A 21,840-nucleotide genomic window follows, 5' to 3' on the forward strand; every position below is an offset into this window, starting at 1 on the left:
GACAGTGCTGATGGCTCATCAACAAAGACAATGGACCGTGGAAGAGCTTAGCCTTCCTGTGAATGTTCCAGCCAGCCTATGAGTCATGGCTACAGCAGGGCATGCTAGGGCATGTGACCAGACCACATGACACTGAACTCCATTTTGGTACCTGTATTTTTCCACAAACGGGACTGGGAACTGAGTTTGGAACAAAGGGTTCCCGTCATGTGGAAAAGCTACATAAGGTGGGGTGTGACATCATCGCTTGGCCTCATTCCCCACACAAGAGAACTCCTGGAAGCACCTAAGGAACAAAGACTGAACTGGGGGAAGTGTTGGTCCCAGGGTAAAGGGATTTCAAGCTTGGGTATGGAAATGGAGATATCCTATCTCCTAGAACTGGAAGGGACTTTGAAAGGTCATCGAGTCCAGCCCCCTGCCTTCACTAGCAGGACCAAGTACTGATTTTGCCTCAGATCCCCAAGTGGCCCCCTCAAGTATTGAACTCACAACCCTGGGTTTAGCAGGCCAATGCTCAAACCACTGAGCTAAAACTTGGTGGACTACTTCAATCATCAGTCAGGGTGAGAAACTGCTAATTCAAATTCTATCCATCTAGTACAGGGGCAGGAAAACTTGTTGGCCTGAGGGTCGCATCGGGCTTTGGAAATTGTATGGAGGGCCGGTTAGGATTCAGGGGGCCTGGGGCAAAGCAATTTCGGGGGGCCCTTCCATAAAAATAAGTTGCAATACTATAGAATACTATATTCTTGTGGGGGCCCCTGCAGGGCCCAGGTCAAATTGCCCCACTTGCCCCGCCCTCTGGGCGGCCCTGCTGACCTCCCTGACCCCTATCCACACCCCCGCCCCCTGACCACCGCCCCGAACTCCCCTGCCCTCTATCCAACCCCCCCGCTACCTGCCCCCTTACCATTCCTGGAGCACTGGTGGCTGGCAGCACTACAGCCTCATACCGCACAGCACAGAGCACCGGGTCAGGCTGGGCTCTGCAGCGGCGCTGCCCCAGGAGCTTGCAGCCCCGCCGCCCAGAGCATTGTGCCAGTGGCAGGGCAAGCTGTGGCTGCCGCGGAGGGGGAAGAGGAGGGGAGGGACCAGGGGCTAGCCTCCCGGGCCAGGAGCTCAGGGGCCGGGCAGGAGGGTCCCGCAGGCCATAATTTGCCCACCTCTGATCTAGTATGCTAGGCTCAGTTTGAGTTTCTGGTTATTTGCCAAGTAATCTGCTTTGATCTATTTGCTATCACTTATCACTGGGAAATTGGTTGCTGTCTTCTATCTGTCCTTGGGTGGCTTAGGTAAAGCACTCAGGTAGCTTAACTGAGTGTATGGCGCCACCTGCTGTCATGTTGGGTGATAAAAGGGCCTGGAGAGGCTGGCTGAATCTCCAGCAAAGCAGTGTGAGAAGGGCCAGTCCAGCTTGAGGGTTAGAGGGCACAGCGGTTCCCAGAAGCCCCCACACACTGCACACTGGGGTGACAACCTATCACACCCTACATTACTCAAATCTCAGCACGTTTGTCACATCCTGTCCCCTCCCTTTCTCCACCCTAGATAGTTCCTATCTCCCACCACCTCTAGCAGCTCCCACCCTCCTATGCCTTTACTGCTCCTCTCCCTCCAAGCAGACCCCATCACCAGCTCCCTGATAATCTCTTACCTGAGCCAGCTCCATTGCAGCCATTTCCTTCCCCCTGGGAGGAGGGGATGATCTGGAGCGGAACGTGGACGTTATTCTGTAGCCTGCCAGGGCGAGAAGGGCAATGTGAGAGCATTCAGATGGGGTTTTTGTCCATTCCACAAGCTGATTCCCCCTGGATTTTTCCCTGCTAATGGACATTCTTGGTTCTGCCAAACTGCGAAGCACAGAGTGACCTTATTCCAGTACAGGCCTAGCCCCCTCCCACCAGGGTGTAACCCTCTCACACATGGTGAAACCCTCCCAGTAGCAGAGTCTCTCTGTTACACGTATCAAGTTTGCGGACGATACCAAGCTGGGAGGGGTTGCAAGTGCTTTCGAGGATAGAATTAAAATTCAAAATAATCTGGACAAACTGGAGAAATGGTCTGAAGTAAATAGGATGAAATTCAATAAGAACAAATCCAAAGTACTTCACTTAGGAAGGAACAATCAGTTGCACACATACAAAATGGGAAATGACTGCCTAGGAAGGAGTACTGCGGAAAGGGATCTGGGGGTCATAGTGGATCATAAGTTAAATATGAGTCAACAGAGTTACACTGTTGCAAAAAAAGCAAGCATCATTTTGGGATGCATTAGCAGGAGTATTGTAAGCAAGACACAAGAAGTAATTTTTCCTCTCTACTCCACGCTGATTAGGCCTCAACTGGAGCGGTGTGTCCAGTTCTGGGTGCCACATTTCAGGAAAGATGTGGAGAAATTGGAGAAAGTCCAGATAAGAGCAACAAAAATGATTATAGGTCTAGAAAATATGACCTATGAGGGGAAGATTGAAAAAATTGTGTTTGTTTATCTGGAGAAGAGAAGACTGAGAGGGGACATGATCACAGTTTTCAAGTACATAAAAGGTTGTTAGAAGGAGGAGGGAGAAAAATTATTGTTCTTAACCTCTGAGGATTGGACAAGAAGTAATGGGCTTAAATTGCAGGAAGGGCGGTTTAGGTCGGACATTAGGAAAAACTTCCTAACCGTCAGAGTGGTGAAGCACTGGAATAAATTGCCTAGGGAGGTTGTGGAATCTCCATCATTGGGGATTTTTAAGAGCAGGCTGGACAAACACCTGTCAAGGGATAGTCTAGAGAATATTTAGTCCTGCCTTGAGTGCAGGGGACAGGACTAGATGAACTCTCAAGGTCCCTTCCAGTTCTATGATTTTATAAACCAAGGGCCAGAGAAGAGCAGAATCAAATGAGTGACTTTGGGGGATTCTCCCTGTCATTGTCCCCAAGGCAGCTGTCTCAGGTTTACTAAGTTGTTTGATGCTCCAGCCTTTATACAGTCTCTCCTGGGAGTGCCCCTTTCATGGGCTGGGCCTTGTTTTAACTTTTGGCAAGCATGACCCTGAGGGCTCTGAGACTGGGCCTACTTGCCTCAGCACACCTTGTTTCTTTCTGTGGCTCCCAGTGAGTCCAAATGAGTAGATACTCCTGATACAGAACGGCCCACTGCATCAGACCAATGGTCCATCTAGCTCACTGGCAATTGCCAGGTGCTTCAGAGGTAATGAACAGAACAGGGAATCATCAAGTGATCCATCCCCTGTCACCCATTCCCAGCTTCTGGCAAACAGAGGCTAAAGACACCATCCCTGCCCATCCTGCCTGTGACACTGGTAGATGAGGTGTTAGCTCTTGCAAAAGCCCCCATGTCTTAATTGAACATGGACAAACGCATAGCTGGAATCAGTCTGACTCACCTGTGTTAGTATTGTTAAAACACGTATTAGAATTATAACAATGTGTTTAGACTTTATTGAGTTGCTGCCTGGGTTAATATCTGACTAATTGCATTGTGAGCCTCTGTGACTATGTAAATCATCAGACAGGAGAGAGACTTTACCTAGGGGAAGTGCTGATTGGCAACAGAATGCATTACACCCTGCCTGGCAGGAAAGGTCCATCAACACCAGATAGACTATTATGGGATGTTAAAGAAGACAAAAGACTGTTGTTGTGCTCTTGACCTCTCATTAGCTGAGTTTGCAGCTCAGAGCACATGGCAGGAAGGAGATAAAAAAAAACCCATACAGAAGGAACTGATTATCTGTATGCTGTTTGGACTCTGAGGGGAAAAGTTTCTAGGCATAAGCAAGAGATCCCCAGCTGCTTAGCCTGGGTACAGGGCACAATGCCACCGGCAGCAATTGGCAGCAATGCAGAGCAGGCTTTACAGTGACACAGTGTGGGCCAAATGGTCCATGGACTCAGTCAAGCCCCGGTTCTCCGCCAGTGCACGTCAGCATCCCGGCAACCTTCAAGGGGAGTCAAGGCTGCCACTCCTTCAGTGATGATGGTGTGACGGGTTGGATCACAGAAACCCCCTTGGGAGCTGCCACCCAATGTGCAAAGACTACCCCTGCTCCTGTTTTCCCTGCCAGCTCAGGACTCCAGCACCCTGTCTTGCTGAGCCAGACACTCCCATCTGCTCCAACACAGACCAAGAGTCTGAATCACTTGTCCCAAAGCTGCAATTTTACCTGAAAACAGCTCACAAAAGTGTGCTTGTCTTTAGCACTCAGATGCCCAACTCCCAATGGGGTCTAAACCCAAATAAATCCGTTTTACCCTGCATAAAGCTTATGCAGGGCAAACTCATAAATTGTTCGCCCTCTATAACACTGATAGAGAGATATGCACAGTTGTTTGCTCCCCCAGAGTTGTTTACATACTCTGAGTAAATTACTAAATAAAAAGTGATTTTATTAAATACAGACAGTAGGATTTAAGTGGTTCCAAGTAGTAACAGACAGAACAAAGTAAGTCACCAAGTGAAATAAAATAAAATGCACAAATCTATGTCTAATCAAACTAAATACAGATAAGTTCCTCACCAGTTCCAGAATGCTCCCTTTTACAGGCTAATCTCCTTTTAGCCTGGGTCCAGCAATCACTCACACCCCCTGTAGTTACTGTCCTTTGTTCCAGTTCCCTTTGAATAACGTGGGGGGGTGGAGAGGCTCCTTCCTTAGCCAGCTCAAGACAAAATGGAGGGGTCTCCCATGGGTTTAAATAGACTCTCTCTTGTGGGTGGAGACCCCCCTCCTCCCTCCTTTGCAAAGTCCAGCTCCAAGATGGAGTTCTGGAGTCACCTGAGCAAGTCACATGTCCCTGCATGACTCAGTCTTTACAGGCCGAAGCCATTGTTCACATGGTATCTTGCATGTCTCCAGGAAGACTTCTTATGTGGATTGGAGCATTCCAAGATGCATTGTTCTCCAAGTGTTTCCTGATCAAGTACTTAACCTGGCGAATTCCTTCCTAAAGAAGCTGACCAAATGCCTCCCAAAGCTTACTTAGAAACCAAGCAAGCATACAGCCCATATTCTTGACCTCGAGTAGAAAATGATATATATGTACAAATAGGATGAATAGATATAGTAGACCATAACCTTTACGGAGATATGTTACATGGCACAGGCAGCACAAAACATATTCCAGTTATGTCATACATACATTTATAAGCACCCCCTCCCCATAAAGCTCTATGGGGTACACTGTCACAGATGGATCTCCAGCATAGCATCACCCGCGCCCCATGACCTGCCTTGTCTCCTGAGACAGAGGTGAGTGACAGAGGGTGTATAACCGATCCTAGGGGGTAGGGAAAGGGATAACAAAACACACCTTCTGGGGTCACCCCTCAGGAAGTGAAGGTGACAGGCATTGTGGTGGCAGTAAAGGGGGGGGGAGCAGTACCCTCAAAGGCAATGCTGCCAGTGGGTCGCCCCACCACATCAGGCATGGGGCTGATAGGGGGCCATTCCGTGGGCCTGGATGCCTGTGAAGGGCTATATAAACCCCCCGCTGGCACAGAAGGGGTTAAACTGCTGCTTTAGTCTGGACTGGCCCAGCCCCTCTAAACCTGCAAACCATGCCAGGACTAGTCTCCCTCCTGGCAGGACGCACTCCCCGGCCTGTCCCGTGCACATGCGGCGCGCGTCCAGCGGCTCCTTCCCGGCGGGAGGGGGACTAGGCGCGGGGGACGCGCGCCGCATGTGGCCGGGGCCGCAGGAGGCACGTCCCGCCGGGAAGGAGCCGCAGCCACGAGCGGGAGGGAGAGGCGCAGGGCTCCCTGGCAGCAGCGGGGATTCGGCCCACGCCCCCGCGACGCCCACCGGGCCCCTGCCCGCCCCGCGTATGCCCGTGGCGGGCCGGGGGGCAAGAGGCTCCGCGGGGAGGGGAGGGCAGCGCACGGGACCGGGGCCGGCTAATGTCCCAGGCCCCTTTAAAACTTTTTTTTTTGCTCCATCCCCCCCCTTTTTTTTTGCTCTGCCCCCATACCGATATTTTATACTGCCAATCTGGTCACCCTGCTAGGAGGGAGAATGCGGGGTGCTCAGGGGAGGTGGTGGAGACTTTGGGGAAGGGGCAGAGTTGGAGTCCTGTGGACTGTCCTCTTTTTTTAAATTTGGTAACCCTAGGATGAGATTCAAACCCACTTGTGTAGAGTACAATGGATTAACAGCTCATCACCTTAACCACTCGGCCACCTCATTTGAGCTGTTGCGGAAGGGACAGGAGGAGAAATCTAAGGCCAGCAGAGGTAGGGCCAATAAGGAGTTTTTAAATACTAAGTGTAAGCATGGTCTGAACGAGTTCCCCCCTCACATCTAGTGATGAGCTGGGGGAAAAGACTTCAGGAACAGACTGTGTTTGCACCGACCCGCCTACTCCGCCTAGCTACGCAGCATGATGGGGCGGCTTTGCCAAAAGGACCAGTTTTGGCTGATGTTGGGTTACAAAACACATGTTTGTTGGATGATGCAGGGGAGGGATAGCTCAGTGTTTTGAGCATTGCCCTGCTAAACTCGGGGTTGTGAGTTCAGTCCTTGAGAGGACAATTGGGGGATTTAGTTCGGGGTTGGTCCTGCTTTGAGCAGGGGGTTGGACTAAATGACCTCCTGAGGTCCCTTCCAACTCTATGAGTAAAGGACAAGAGAACACACCTAGTCCATCCTGCTTGAGGGACAAGGAATACATTTTATTGGACTGCATAGAAGTGATTGAGGGTGTTAACCGAAACCAGTGGTCCCCAAACTTTTCATATTGTGCCCTCTTATCCATGTCTGCAGCCCCTCAGCAGCCACGGTCTAGAACTGGGGCTGGGAGCGGGGCCATGGCTTGCTGGGGAGAGGGGTGTGGATGGGGTAAGGGAGCCGAGGCCAGGCTGGGAGCCTGGGGGCAGAGTGGTACTCCCTCCCTGCTCTCCATGGGGACTGGCTCAGGCCCTGAGGTGCCCCCTTGAACATTCCTCTGTGCTCCTAGGAGGCATGCCCCACATTTTGGGGACCACTGCCCTAAAGTGACCCTACTCGCTAAGCAGGGGCTAGTGATATCAAATCCCCACCCTTTCTGCCTGCGGCCCCGCCCTCTTCCACCCCTTCCACCCACAGCCCCATCCACTATGTGATAATGTGGAAGCTCTTGTAGCCCCAATCCACTTCTGCCACCGAGATGAGGCATGGAGACCCTCTCTCTCTCCCCCCTCCCAATGCCTTATGGCATTAGCTGTATTGGTGGGGAGGGAGCTCAGTGGTAGGGCATATGCTTTCCACATATACTTTAGTGTGATAATTATGCTGATCAACTGTTCTAAGATTGTCACTGTTTTCAGGCAGGGCTCCCTGACATTTATGTAAAGATGGGATCTTATCTAGCTGGGGAAATCTGAGATGTTTATACCACAAACAGCTACATGGTCAGTGGACGTTCATTGACGATACAAAGGATTTCAAGAGCCCTGGGACTCTCTTGGAAAAGGGTTTTTATGAATATTTTTAACAGGTGCCCCCCACCCAAATATTACGATAGAATCTCCAGTAAGTTCATATTGAAAATGGTTATTAATGTGGGGCCTCTAAAGTGAGTGTCAGACTCATGCTACTGCAATATCTGAACCGTGGTAAACAGGGGAGTGGTGTGGAGGGTCTCTGGGGACACAGAGGAGCTGAAGTCCCTCAGAGGTAGGGGAACTAGGCAATGCAGGGTGACAGGTTTCAACCCCTGCACAGATGGGGCTGAGGGAATCAGCATCGATTGGCCACTGAGGGCTGGGAGGGGGCTGCATGGGCAGTAGAACGGGAGGCAGGTTGGGACCGAGGAACCGGGAACATTTCAATCCTTAACAACACAAAACAGAGAAACGCTCCCAAGTCTCTCCCAGGGAATTAACATTTCTGTGCAGAAAGCTAAAGGTTTGAACAGAAAGGAGTGAAACCAAAGGGCCACACGATGGCGCCAGAAGCCTAGGAACGAAAAGCCCCAGGATTTCTGTGTGTGCCTGGGCTCTGGAAAGGGATTTGGTTCTTCTCATTGTATTGCTCTGGCCGGTGACATCCCAGGAATGAGCGATGTCGATGACTGTGACACCAGGTGTGAGGAGGCTTTAATCTGATTCCAACGGAATAATGATTTTACACCTGAGTTATTAGCGGCAGCTTCCCAAGGGCAATTCCAACTGGTTCCTCCCAGAGATGGGTGATAGGGGAACAGAGAATCTCTCCGGCTCCCTCCCACCGTTAGTTCTTCTGTCTTTCTCCCTCCCCCATACTATCACATGCCCCCACTAGTAATCAACTAATGGATATAAACTGCCCATCAACAAGCTTAACCTTGAAATTAGGTGAAGGTTTCTAACCACCGGAGGAGTGAAGTTCTGGAACAGCCTCCCAAGGGGAGCAGTGGGGGCAAAAAAATGAACAGGCTTCAAGACTGAGCTTGATAAGATTATGGATGGGGTGGTGTGATGGGACTGCCTGTAACGGCATGTGGCCGATCTGGGATTGCTAGCAGCAAACATCTCCAATGGCCGGAGATGGGACAATAGGTGGGGAGGGTTCAGAGTTACTGCAGAGAATTCTTTCCCAGGTGTCTGCCTGGTGCATCTTGTCCGCATGCTCAGGGTCTCACTGATGGCCATATTTGGGGTTGGGAAGGAGTTTTCCCGAAGGGTAGATTGGCAGAGACCCTGGGGGTTTTCGCCTTCCTCTGCAGCATGGGGCATGGGTCACTTGCAGGTTTAAACCAGTGTAAATGGTGGATTCTCTGTAACTTGACAGCTTTAATCCATGATTTCAGGACGTCAATAACTCAAGCAGAGGTTAGGGGCTGTTACAGGAGTGGGTGGGTGGGGTCCTTTGGCCTGCAAGGTGCAGGAGATCGAACCAGATGATCATGATGGTCCCTTCTGCCCTTAAAGGCTCTGAGTCTAAATCGGAGAGGGAAGTAAAGGAAAATTTTTAAAGAATAAACCAAACATTGTAATATCAGGATGACTCGAACAGCTCACTGTATAGTCCCGCCCCTTTCTTCCTCCACTGGGTGTTGAACGACCTGCTGGGATTTGGGACATTAATTCTCTGGTTCCATTGATAAACTGCTACAATGTGACTGAAATTAAACCAATTCCCGGCCAAGAAAAGGGCACATCCCTGCATTGGCCAGGAATTGAACCCAGGTCAACTGCTTAGAAGACAGCTATGCTCACCACTATGCCACCAATGCATCTGGCAGGAGTGTTTCTCCCAGGTGCCACTTATGCCAAATGACTCACCCCCACAGAGCTCAGGAGCTGGCCGGACAGGCTGGAGGCAGCCTGTGAGCAGAGACAGGTTCCCAGAGTGACGGACAGATGGGGACATGGGCTCGACATCCCAGCCTCAGGTAGCTCCAACCCCATCTCTGCTCTCAGAGAAGGGAAATGAAAATCAATGACCATAAGGGCAAATTTCACCCCAGCAGGAAGGCGACAGCTCCTTTTAAAGCACATTTTGTGTTGGTTCCTGCTACGTACAGAACAGCTCCATCAACACCAAATAGAGTATTATGGGACGCTAAAGAAGACACAAGACTGTTGTTGTGCTCTGGACCTCTCATTCGCTGAGTTTGCAGCTATGAGCACATGACAGAAAGAGGATAAAAAAACCCATGCTGAAGGAACTGATTATCTGTATGCTGCTTCGACTCTGGGGGGACAAAGTTTCTAGGCATAAGGAAGAGATTCTCAGCTCCTTATCCTGGGTTAGTCCTTAAGAATATGTAGAGCTTGCTTATTATAGAACATAGGTAGACAACCTATGGCACGTGTGCCAAAGGCGGCATGCAAGCTGATTTTCAATGGCACTCACACTGCCCGGGTCCTGGCCACCGGTCCGGGGGCCTCTGCATTTTCATTTAATTTTAAATGAAGCTTCTTAAACATTTTAAAAACTGTCATTACTTTACATACAACAATAGTTTAGTTATATATTATAGACTTATAGAAAGAGACCTTCTAAAAACGTTAAAATGGATTATTGGCACCCAAAACCTTAAATTAGAGTGACTAAATGAAGACTCGGCACATCACTTCTGAAAGGTTGCCGACCCCTGTAATAGAAGCTTCCATTGCCTTTTGAAATTGAAGACTGTAACTCGTCTGCCTCTGCTTTAACTTTGTAAACTATTCTCATTTTGTTTTAAATAAATCTCAATACAGGTTATGACAGGACTGGCTACAAGTGTTGTCTTTGTGGGAAATCTAAGATTCAATTGACCTCAGGAAGTGACTGATCCTTTGGGACTGGCAGTAACCTGAACATTGCTGTGATTCGTGGTGTAAGGCAGTGGTTCTCAACCAGGGGTCTGGAGCCCGCTGGGGGGCCACGAGCAGTTATCAGGGGGGCTGCCAAGCAAGGCCAGCATTAGACTTGCCGAGACCCAGGGCAGAAAGCTGAAGTCCCAGCGCATGGGGCTGAAGTCCAGGGCCCTGAGCCCCAACACAAGGAGCTAAAGCCAAAGCCTAAGCAATGTAGTTTTGTGGGGGCCCCTGTGGCATTGGGTCCCAGGCAGTTGCCCTGGTTGCTACCTCCTAACGCCAGCCCTGGCTTTTGGATGCAGAAAGCCAGTATTGTGGCCCACATAGATTCATAGATTATAGGACTGGAAGGGACCTCGAGAGGTCATCGAGTCCAGTCCCCTGCCCGCATGGCAGGACCAAATACTGTCTAGACCATCCCTGATAGACATTTATCTAACCTGCTCTTAAATATCTCCAGAGACGGAGATTCCACAACCTCCCTAGGCAATTTGAGTCCATGGACCATTTGGCCCACAGTGTGTCACTGTAAAGCCTGCTCTGCATTGCTGCCAATTGCTGCTGGTGGCGTTGTGCCCGTAAGTCTCTGTAACGCTGTCTTCAGTGACTCGAGGGCATGAGCTCCAGCCTCAGGCAGACTGGGAAGAAGCAGGGAACAAACCCCAAATTGGTTGTGAGGTCTATATATAGATTTCACCAACCAAGTATCCACTGTAAACGCTTCAGGCACTGTAACAGCATTAACATGGAATCACAGACCGTCCCTTTGGGTCATCCCACATATCCCACTACACAGGTGAGCTCACCTTTGTGACAGATGGTCCCTTACTCCAGGGGTTCTCAACCTTTTTCTTTCTGAGGCCCCCCAACATACTATAAAAACTCCATGGCAACTGCCTATAGGGCTGCTAACTCCTCCCGCCAACATTGCTCTGGGCAAACAGCTAGGAAATTCACTTACAAAAAACTTTATGAAGGCAGGATTTAAGGTTGCCCGGAGCTGTCTGGTGCCCCTCCAGAAGAGAGATCAGCAAAACTCAAACTTGTAATAGTCAGGAAATGCAGAGATAAGGTGCACACCAATGTAATCCTAATTCTGACCCATGTGAGCAATGACAGAAGCAGCTAGGACTGGGCAGAATTAAGGTCCCTACAGGATACAGGCAATCGCCATAGGGCTACGAATAAGGCATTTTACTGTATAAAGTTCCAGATTAGATTATACCAGTTTGTAAAGACACATGAGATCTTTCCCTCATGGTATCACCTTCACTGGGGTGTTTCTTTTATTGGTAATTCCCATAAGTCAATAGATCAGTAACATTCTATCAGTTATGCAGTGGCCGTTTCAGATTTCTGGGGAGTGTCTATAATTTTGCAACAGGGGCCAGGTCCTTGGAGAGACGGAACCTTGTTTTCATTTTAACTTGTGCATGCCCAGCAGCTTCCGGAATTTGGTTCAAAGTATTTACAGGTTTCCCTGGCCTGTTCTTAAAAGTGCTGCTATATAAAGTGGGGAAGGGCAGAAACTCACTATAGGATCATAGATATTTATAGCTCATCGGAAGAAGGACGGGGATTGGTGGGTGTCTGGGGATTTAATAATAAACACACAAAGATCATCGTCCTTAATGAATTTTCCTCTTCTAACTCCCATAAACCACTAAATTATCCCTGGCTGCACCCAGGAGTCTGGGGAGGGAGTACTCGTAACCTCCTGTGGCCAGTGTGGAAACTAAGGCACAAGGATCTTTCAGTGTCTGGCTCAAAGTCACCCACTTCACTGGATAAATCCCTAGTTGCTGGAGTCTCTTTCCCTGGAAGTTTTTAAGAACAGGTAGGACAAACCTCTGTCAGAGATAATCTACATATACTGGGTCCTGCCTCAGCAGAGAGAGCTGAACTTGCTAACAGCTTGAGATCCTGAGCAGCCCTACATGTCTAGGATGCTATGCAATATATAGGTATAAAAAGACAACATACAGAAAAATCCCCACCACAACATAATGTTAGGCAATTCAGGAAAAAAAACAACCCACCCTCCCTCCCAAAAAAACCCTACACTTCATAGCATGTGTCAGTCGTTGATCAGAAGTAAAATCTGAGTTTTTCCCATCACTACTTGATAAATGAACAGAGAGGAAAGAGGCAACATTTGCAATAAATGTTTAGTCACGCTGAAGAACCGGAGCAAAGGGGTAAATCTGAGCTGTGGTTCGTGGTTTATCATTAGAGAGACAGGGCCCAACTCTCAGGGCCCATTCAAGTAGAACTAGACAACGAGAGAGAAAGTGGCCAGGGGAGGAGGGGGGGATTTTAGGATATTTTATATCCATCTTGAGAGTTGTGGGGAAAATGGGTCACAAACTCCGCATTTGGTAACAGGAGAGACAAACCCCCAGATGGGGGTGGGGGGAGTTTCTGTGGCTATGAAATGAGGGGAGGAAGAGGGGGAGGGGGCAGGTTGAAGGGATTTTATGTGACTGTCCAACACACACAGACAGTGACGGTTCCCCTCCCCCCCTTCACACGGGCCGCAGGGAGCCGGGGGGGGAAGGTCCCTGGAGCAGGGAGGGGGGCAGCAGTGGGGGATGAGCAGGTGCAACACACAGAGACACACACACACACTTTTCTCCTTCGGCGGTTTCCCGCCCACTGACCCTCCCATCGCCACGGATGCCGCACCGGGACCCACCGCAGCTTCCGGGCTGGCCCAGGGCGGGGGTGTCTGGGTCTCGGGCCGGGGCCGGGCGCCCCTCCCCGCACCCGCTCGGCTCTTACCGGCTCTCCCGCGGTCCCGGAGCTCCCCCGCAGCGGCCCCGGAAGTGACGCACCCCGTGGGGCGCCGCACGGGGGGTGGGGGGAAGACACGTGACGGTTGCGGCCGTTAGGGCCGTTGGAGCGCGGCGCGCGCGGGGGGGCTGGGAGGCGGCGCTGCCCCCGGTTGGGGGCGGGGTTCTCCACTGCCCCGCCCCTTATCCCCCCCCCGCGCTCCGGGCCCCTCCTGCCGCTCCCGGCCCCGCCCTGCTCCGGCCGTGGGGAGCGCGGCCCCCCCCCTAAAGCAGGGGGGTGAACCGGGCCCAGCCCCTCCCCCCGGCAGGAGCGTGTCCGCCCCACGCGGGGCCTGCCCCTCTCCCTCCCCCTCCCCCGGTGTCTGCGTTGGGGGTGGGGCCCGTCATTAGCCCCGCCTTGCTGGGGGGAGATGGGGGGGCGGGGAAAGGGGGAGACAGGACGGGGGTGAAGGGGAGAGATGGGGGCAGACGGGACCGGGGGGGGAAGGGGAGAGATGGGGGGGAGCTGGGACCGGGGGAAGGGAAGGGGGAGATGGGACGGGGAGGAGGGAAGGGAGGAGATGGCAGAGAGGGGACCAGGGGGGAGATGGGGGGACACAGGACCTGGGGGAGACGGGACCGGGGGGGACACAGGACAGGGGGGAGACGGGACTGGGAGTGGGGAAGGGGGGAGAAGGGACCAGGAAGGGGGAGATGGGGGGGGATTCCCAGACCATGGACCTGCCCAGACCCACCGGCTGCAGCCTCTCTGTGCAGATCGTCCCGTCCCGGGGAACAAGGAGCAGAAGGAGGCAAAGCCGGTTTCGGCGGACACGGGCCAGCCGCGGGGGTTCGTCACCGCGTAGACGTACCCTCACGTTATGTCTACACTGCAATTAACACCCCCGGGGCACCTGTCTCCAAGCCTGGGGCAGCTGGCTCAGGCTTGTGGGGCCGGGGCTGCAGGGCTGTACAAGGACAGTGCACACGTACGGCTTGAGCCCAGCTGCTGAGACCCACGAGGGGGCAGGGTCTCCGAACCCAGCAGGAACACACGTATCTGCACCACAGTTTTGAGCCCCACAGCTTTAGCTCCAGGAGCCCAATCCTATGACCCAGGCCAGCCCTGCTGCAATCTTTATCCCGGGAGAGATGGACTCTGCGGGTACGTCTCCTTTGCAATGTCAGCCCAGCTGTGTGCAAAGCAGCCCCCTACTCACCACTGTCATATAATGATGATATGGTTGTACAAAGTCTGCCTGGTAAGGTATCAGTTCAAAAGCCGTGATCTGTTGAACATTAATATCTTGTTGGATGGTGTGTGCTCGCCTTGTTTGGGACGTGATGAAGTTTTGCTCTGTGTGCCTTACTGAACTATGTTACGAAGTTGGGAAATGCTCACAACCAGCCTTTCCGGTGCCACAATGGAGGAGCCAGACTCGCTGCTGGCCCATTGAAGGTATCCACGCTCCCAAGGACTATCCCAGGAGCCGTGTACAATGCAGACTTCTCCGAGATAGCCCGGAGATAATGGACACTGCTTGACTCACATTGTAACAAAACAGCTTCCTAGCAAGTTGGAAGAAACTATGAAAGAGGGAAGACACATCATGACCTGGCCTCTTTCCCCCACAAATCGACACCTGGAAAGACACCTGGAGCACAAAGACTGAACTGAGATAATTCAGAAATTAGAAGAGAATAATAATAATACATTCAAATCAAAGTCCCCAAGCAGACTAGTATTGGTTTTTCAACAGAAAATCTTCAGTTTGGGGGATTTTGTTTTCCCGTCAAACCTTGCTAAGGGAAGCAGAGAGAGAATGTTTGATTTGCCTCCTTCAGAACAGCTTGGCCTAGACACTCTCGCCGTGGGTCACTGTCATGGCCTTGCTGAGGACTGGGGCATTTTAATAATTTATGGAGGTCCTGGGGTGTTTAGGGGAGATGATGAGGAGGTTACCTTTTGAGATAAAAACTAACAAATCCAGGACTAGAGAATTCTTTTAGAAATCTGGTATTTAGACATTTTATTTTAAGCAGTGTGGGGGGTCTGAGTTCCTGAGATGGTTTTTGTTTGCAGGAAGCAACATGGTTTGCTCTGTGATTGTACCAAAGGGGGAAGATGGTTGTTTGTAAAGGAAGAGAGAAGACCAAATGCCTCTGATGAAATTTGAACCCACATGTGCAGAGCACAATGGATTAGCAGTTCAGCTCCTTAACCACTTGGCCACCCCATCTGAGTTGTCAAGTAAAGGACAGGAGGAGAAATCTGAGGTCTGTAGAGGTAGGGACAATAAGGAATTTTTAAATACTAAGTGTAAGCAGGGTCTGAACGAGCTCCCCCCTCACATCTAGTGATAAGCCGGGGGAAAGACTTCAGGAACAGACCATGTTTGCATAGACCGCCTACTCTGCCTAGCTACGCAGCATGATGGGGCGGTTTTGCCAAAAGGACCAGTTTTGGCTGATGTTGGGTTACAAATCACATGAGTACTATTAAATGTTATTATAATTGCTGGATAATAAAGGGGAGAGATAGCTCAGTGGTTTGAGCAGTCATCTGCTAAACTCAGGGTTGTGAGCTCAATCCTTGAGAGGGCAATTTGGGGATTTAGTTGGGGGTTGGTCCTCCTTTGAGCAGGGGGTTGGACTAAATGATCTCTTGAGTTCTCTTCCAGTGTTATGAGTAAAGGGCAAGAGAACACAACTAGTCCATCCTGCTTGAGGGGTGAGGAATACATTTTATTGGACTGCATAGAAGTGATGGAGGGTGTCACCCAAAACCAGTGGTCCCCAAACTTTTCATATTGTGCCCTCTTATCCATGTCTGCAGCCCCTCAGCAGCCATGGTCTAGAACTGGGGCTGGAAGTGGGGCCATGGCTTGCCGGGGAGAGGGGTGTGGATGGGGTAAGGGGACCGAGGCCAGGCTGGGAGCCTGGGGGCAGAGTGGTGCTCCCTCCCTGCTCTCCATGGGGGCTGGCTCAGCCCCTGAGGTGCCCCCATGAACATTCCTCTGTACCCCTAGGAGCATGCCACACATTTTGGGGACCACTGCCCTAAACTGAACCCTACTCGCTAAGCAGGGGCTAGTGATACCAAATCCTCACCCTTTCTGCCTGCGGCCCAACCCTCTTTCATCCCTCCCAACCTTCCACCCATGGCTCCATCCTCTGACAAAGAGAGGCTAGGGACACCATTCCTTACCCATCCTGGCTAATAGCCATTAATGGACTTCACCACCACTAATTCTTTGCTGCTGAGCAGGGAGCCAGGGCTGTTCTCTGGGAATCAAGGTGCCCAGCCTGACCCAGCTACTTCATTGTCCCCCAGGGGCCCTGCAGGCTCAGACCGTCCCTGAGGCCAGGCAGCTGCTCGGGGAGCTGTCCTGGTGTCACTGGCATTGCCTGGATATCCCACTCTCAGGGCCTGTGTTCAGCCATCAGGAAAGGCAGCAGCTTTGCTCCCTCCTGCTAAACAGAGTTCCCAGGCAATGGTTCTCAACCAGGGGTCCCCGGTTGAGGGGGCAGTGAGCGGGTTTTGGGGGGACCCACCAAAATAACCCAGAAAGCAGGGCCGGTGTTAGACTCACTGGGGCTCGGGGCAGAAAGCTGAAATCTGATCCTGACTGCCTGGGGCTGAATTTGAAGCAACTTAACTTTGTGGGGGCCCCTGTGCTGTTCTGGGGGCTCCAGTCCCCCACCCCAGGACAGACAGGGCAGTAACTTCACGTCACCCCTTTGTGACTCCCAGGGACCCTGTAGGGACAGCAGCTCCATGCTGGGCCCTAGGGCCCCCCAAAGCACTAGTGGGGGAAGGGGGCAGTTCAACTCCCGTGTCAGGGGGGTCTTGCTGCCTGCAGGTGACTATATCCTCATAGCCCCTCCCCCTCACAGAGACACTCCGTAGCCCTCCCCCTCACACTGACACCCCCATGGACCCTCCCCCTCACACTGACACCCCATAGCCCTCCCCTCACAGCCCCTCCCTTCACACATAGAGGGACTTGTTTGCTGCAGCCTGACATTACAAACCCAGGGGTGAGATTTTATGGATGCGGAATTCTCCCAACCACATATTAACCCCCGCATCCCCTCCAGTGCAAGGACTCCCCAAGCTAGTCGAGTCATCACACCAAACAGCTCCCTTTGAGCAACCACCCTTTGAGGCCAACAAGAGACCTTCTAGTTTGGGCTCATTCATGCATCACATTTACCGGTTCTCCTGGGCTCATTGCCCGTGACCTGCACGTTTGCTGGCTGTCAGGCGTGAGACCCTTTGATCTCTGCCTCACCTATAATCCTGTTTCTCAAGATCAAACCCAAGACCACAAACTTGCTGCAGCTTATGCAGCCCTGTAGAGCATTCAGAGACACAAAGAGAAGATCCATAGGTGACCTTGGCAAACCCCCGGGAAGGAGTTGGGGGTAGGACATCACAAAGGCTAGGGCTAGCTATTTTGTTACTGTTTGTACATTATGTGAATGAAGGTCTGGTTGAAGAAGACTTGTTGTTTTGCCAACCATTGGAAGAACGTACAACTGGAGAAAATATCTTCAATCTGACTGATGCATATTTTCAAGAAAAAGAAATAGATTGGTCTCATTGCCGAGGCATCTGCACTGATGGGGCCACATCAATGACGGGGAAGTATCCTGGATTTGTAGCTTGAACAAAAAATGTTGCATCAAAAGTCTCTCGGACTCATTGCATCATCTATAGACAAGCCCTCACAACAAAACGCATGCCTGAGGGACTGCAGGAAGTGCTGGACAATGCAGGGAAAATGGTGAATTTCATAAAATCACGGCCAACAAATTCTAGAACATTTCACATACTTTGTGAAGAAATGGGTAGTATACACGGTTGTCTGTTGACCCATACTGAAGTTAGATGGCTCTCACAGGGCAAAATCCTGGTGCGCTTGTTTGAGCTTAGAACGGAAATCCTAGTTTTTTTCAACAGCCACCCTTTCCACCTTGCCAGCTGTATGGAAAATAATGTCTGGCTCCAGAGCCTAGCTTATTTAGCAGATATTTTCTCAAGAATTAATGACCTAAATTTCTCTCTTCAAGGTCTCAATATAACAGTTTTCAATGTGCAAGACCGAGTTGAATCCATGAAAAAGAAGTTGCAGTTCTGGGAAAGTTGTTTGGAAAACAATCAAACAGTGTTTCAGTAATCTTCATGACTTCCTGGCAGAACACAAACTTCAGTTGGATCAGTGCACTAAAACCAATATAACTGCACACCTAAAAAGGACTTTGCACAACTTTCAGGGATTACTTTCCAGCTATATCAGGTGATAATGACTGGATTCACAACCCTTTTGATGATACCACTTTCTCATCACAGATATTGAATACTGAGGAAAAAGAAAAAATGATTGAGATCTCCTGTGATTACGAACAGAAAAGGAGTTTCAGAAATCTGTCATTGATCAACTTTATATGGCTGTAAAACCTTTTACTATTGCTTTTAATTCCCCTCGCTAGGTCCAACTCTACACGGCCTTTGGCCTTTCTCACTCTATCTCTACATTCTCTGACTTCACTAAGGTAAGTTTCCTTACTGATCCCTCCCCTCTTCCACTCTTTGTATGCTTTCTGTTTTTTCCTAATCGCTCCTTTGAGTCGGTCGCTTATCCAGCTCGGTCTAAATCTTTTGCTTAGTAATCTTTTTCCCTTTTTGGGGATACAGGCCTCTGACAGCTCATGCATCTTTAACTTAAAGTAATCCCAGGCTTCTTCTGCCTTTAGATCCATTAATACGTTTGCCCAATCCACTTCCCTTACCAGTCCCCTTAATTTGTTAAAATTGGCCTTTTTAAAATTATAAACCCTAGTCTTTGACTTAATTCTGTTACTCCTTCCATTTAGTTTAAACCGAATTAGCTCATGATCACTGGAGCCCAAGTTGTCCCCCACTACCACTTCCTCAACGAGGTCCTCACTAGTCACCAGAATCAAATCTAAAATGGCCTCCCCCCTCGTCGGTTCAGCTACCACTTGATGAAGGAATTGATCAGCAAGCACATCTAGGAACATCTGAGCCCTATTATTGCTACTAGCGTTTGTTCCCCAATCTATATCCGGGAAGTTAAAGTCCCCCATAATTACACAGTTTCTATTAGTATTTACTTCCCTTAATACATTAAATAGTTCCTTATCCATATCCTGGGTCGATCCCGGCGGTCTATAGCACACCCCAAGCACTATCCCCGGGGAGGCTCTAGTAGTCCTTTTACCCATTGCAAGCTTCCACAGGGCTATCGCAACGCGCTTCTCAACTGTGAGGGCTGCTCTCATCCTGGTATTCTGGTGCTTCAGGGCAGGGGAAAGCAAGTCACAAAGTTCCATGAAAGTGCCCTTACGCATGCGAAAGTTTCGCAGCCACTGGGAATCGTCCCACACCTGCAACACTATGCGGTCCCAGCAGTCTATGCTTGTTTCCCGGTCCCAGAATCGGCGTTCCACGGATAGAACCTGCCCCATCAACAACATGATCTCCAAAGCGCCGGGACCCACGGTTTGAGATATGTCCAAGTCCATATCACTCTTGTCGCCGCGCTGCCGTCGCTGCCTCCTCCTTGCCTCGTTTTTCTGGTCCTGGTTCAGCCTAAACTGCACGATAATGCGCGAGGTGTTTACAATATTCATGACTGCTGTCTTGAGCTGAGCGGACTCCGTGCTTGCCGTGGTATGGCATCTGCTGTGTTCACCCAGGAAAAAAGGCGCAAAACGGTTGTCTGCCGTTGCTTTCATGGAGGAAGGGGTGAGGCTGTACCCAGAACAACCTGCGACAATGTTTTTTGCCCCATCAGGCACTGGGATCTCAACTCAGAATTCCAATGGGCGGGGGAGACTGCGGGAACTATGGGATAGCTATGGGATAACTACCCACAGTGCAACGCTCCGGAAATCGACGCCAGCCCCGGTACATGGACGCACACCGCCGAATTAATGTGCTTAGTGTGGCCGCATACATTCAACTTTATACAATCTGTTTCCAAAATTCAAATTCTGTAAATTTGGATTAATCCCGTAGTGTAGACATACCCTTTGGCCAGCCCTAGTCAAGGGATTTATTACAGTTCTCGCCCATGTGGATTATCTGATGTGTGATAAGGTGTGAGCTCTGACTGAAGATTTTCCCGCACTCAGAGCATGGGTGGGGCCTCTCTCCTGTGTGGATTCTCCTATGTGCGCTCAGGGCAGAGCTGTGATTGAAGCTTTTCCCGCACTCAGAGCATGTGTAGGGCTTCTCTCCTGTGTGCATTCTCTGATGTATGATAAGGTTTGAGCGCCGATTGAAGCTTTTCCCACACTCGGTGCATGTGTAGGGCCTCTCTCCTGTGTGGATTCTCTGATGTGTGATAAGGGTAGAGCTCTGATTGAAGCTTTTCCCGCACTCAGAGCATGTGTAGGGCATCTCTCCTGTGTGGATTCTCTGATGTCTGATAAGGTGTGAGCTCCGACTGAAGCTTTTCCCACACTCAGAGCACGTGTAGGGTGTCTCTCCTGTGTGGATTCTCTGATGTCTGATAAGGTGTGAGCTCCGACTGAAGCTTTTCCCGCACTCAGAGCATGTGTAGGGCCTCTCTCCCGTGTGGATTCTCTGATGTCTGATAAGGTGTGAGCTCCGACTGAAGCTTTTCCCGCACTCAGAGCATGTGTAGGGCATGTCCCCTGTGTGGATTCTCTGATGTGTGATAAGGGCAGAGCTCTGATTGAAGCTTTTCCCGCACTCAGAGCACGTGTAGGGCATCTCTCCTGTGTGGATTCTACAATGTCTGATAAGGTGTGAGCTCCGACTGAAGCTTTTCCCACACTCAGAGCATGTGTAGGGTGTCTCTCCTGTGTGGATTCTCTGATGTCTGATAAGGTGTGAGCTCCGACTGAAGCTTTTCCCGCACTCAGAGCATGTGTAGGGCCTCTCTCCTGTGTGGATTCTCTGATGTCTGATAAGGTGTGAGCTCCGACTGAAGCTTTTCCCGCACTCAGAGCATGTGTAGGGCGTGTCCCCTGTGTGGATTCTCTGATGTGTGATAAGGGCAGAGCTCTGATTGAAGCTTTTCCCGCACTCAGAGCATGCATACGCTTTCTCACCTGTGTGGATTCTCCAATGTGAGATAAGGTGTGAGCTCCAACTGAAGTTTTTCCCGCACTCAGAACACGTGTAGGGCGTCTCTCCTGTGTGGATTCTCCTATGTGTGCTCAGGGCAGAGCTCTGATTGAAGCATTTCCCACACTCAGAGCATATGTGGGGCGCTTCTTCTGTGTGGATTCGCCGATGTGAGATGAAGGTTGAACTATCAATGAAGCGTTTCCCACACTCAGAGTATCCATAAGGTTTCTCACCCATGTAGATTGTGTGATGTGTGATAAGGGCAGCGTTCCCATTGAAGCTTTTCCCACACTCATCGCATGCATAGTGTGTCTCTTCCAAGTTGATTCTCTCATTTCCAATAAGGTTTGAGTGGCTACTGAAGTTTCCCTCTGGCCTGTGCTGACTCTCACAGGCTTTTGCTTTTTCTGGGAGTTCACAACTCCCGGAAACATTCCCTTTGGATCTTCCTGATAATGTTCCATGTGGTTCTACTTGCTCAGCATCTTCCTGCTGGGGCTTTTCGTCCTCATTCTCACTCACTATCCCATCACCTGATAGGAGACACAGAGAATCCAGACATAGGTCATTCCCTGCACCGGAGAGAAAGGAAATCTCAGAGAGAGGAGTGGAAAAGGGTATAAACAAATCAAAATACGTGTTGGAGAGATCAAACCTATCAGGAACTG

The 21,840-nt window shown here is 50.6% G+C and overlaps 1 protein-coding gene across 1 annotated transcript in view; it reads right to left on the bottom strand.

The window, feature by feature from the left end:
* Nucleotides 1-18,476: 18,476 nt before the first annotated feature.
* LOC128823000 (zinc finger protein 883-like) overlaps nucleotides 18,477-21,840 on the bottom strand; it is a 28,404-nt gene continuing 25,040 nt past the window's right edge. Inside the window, exon 5 of the mRNA XM_054004982.1 lies at nucleotides 18,477-21,705. Coding sequence (XP_053860957.1) covers nucleotides 20,117-21,705 — 1,589 coding nt within the window. The 3' untranslated portion in view covers nucleotides 18,477-20,116. The remainder of the gene's footprint in view (nucleotides 21,706-21,840) is intronic.

The sequence above is a fragment of the Malaclemys terrapin genome, chromosome 15, assembly GCF_027887155.1.
Source record: "Malaclemys terrapin pileata isolate rMalTer1 chromosome 15, rMalTer1.hap1, whole genome shotgun sequence".
Classification (NCBI taxonomy): domain Eukaryota; kingdom Metazoa; phylum Chordata; order Testudines; family Emydidae; genus Malaclemys; species Malaclemys terrapin.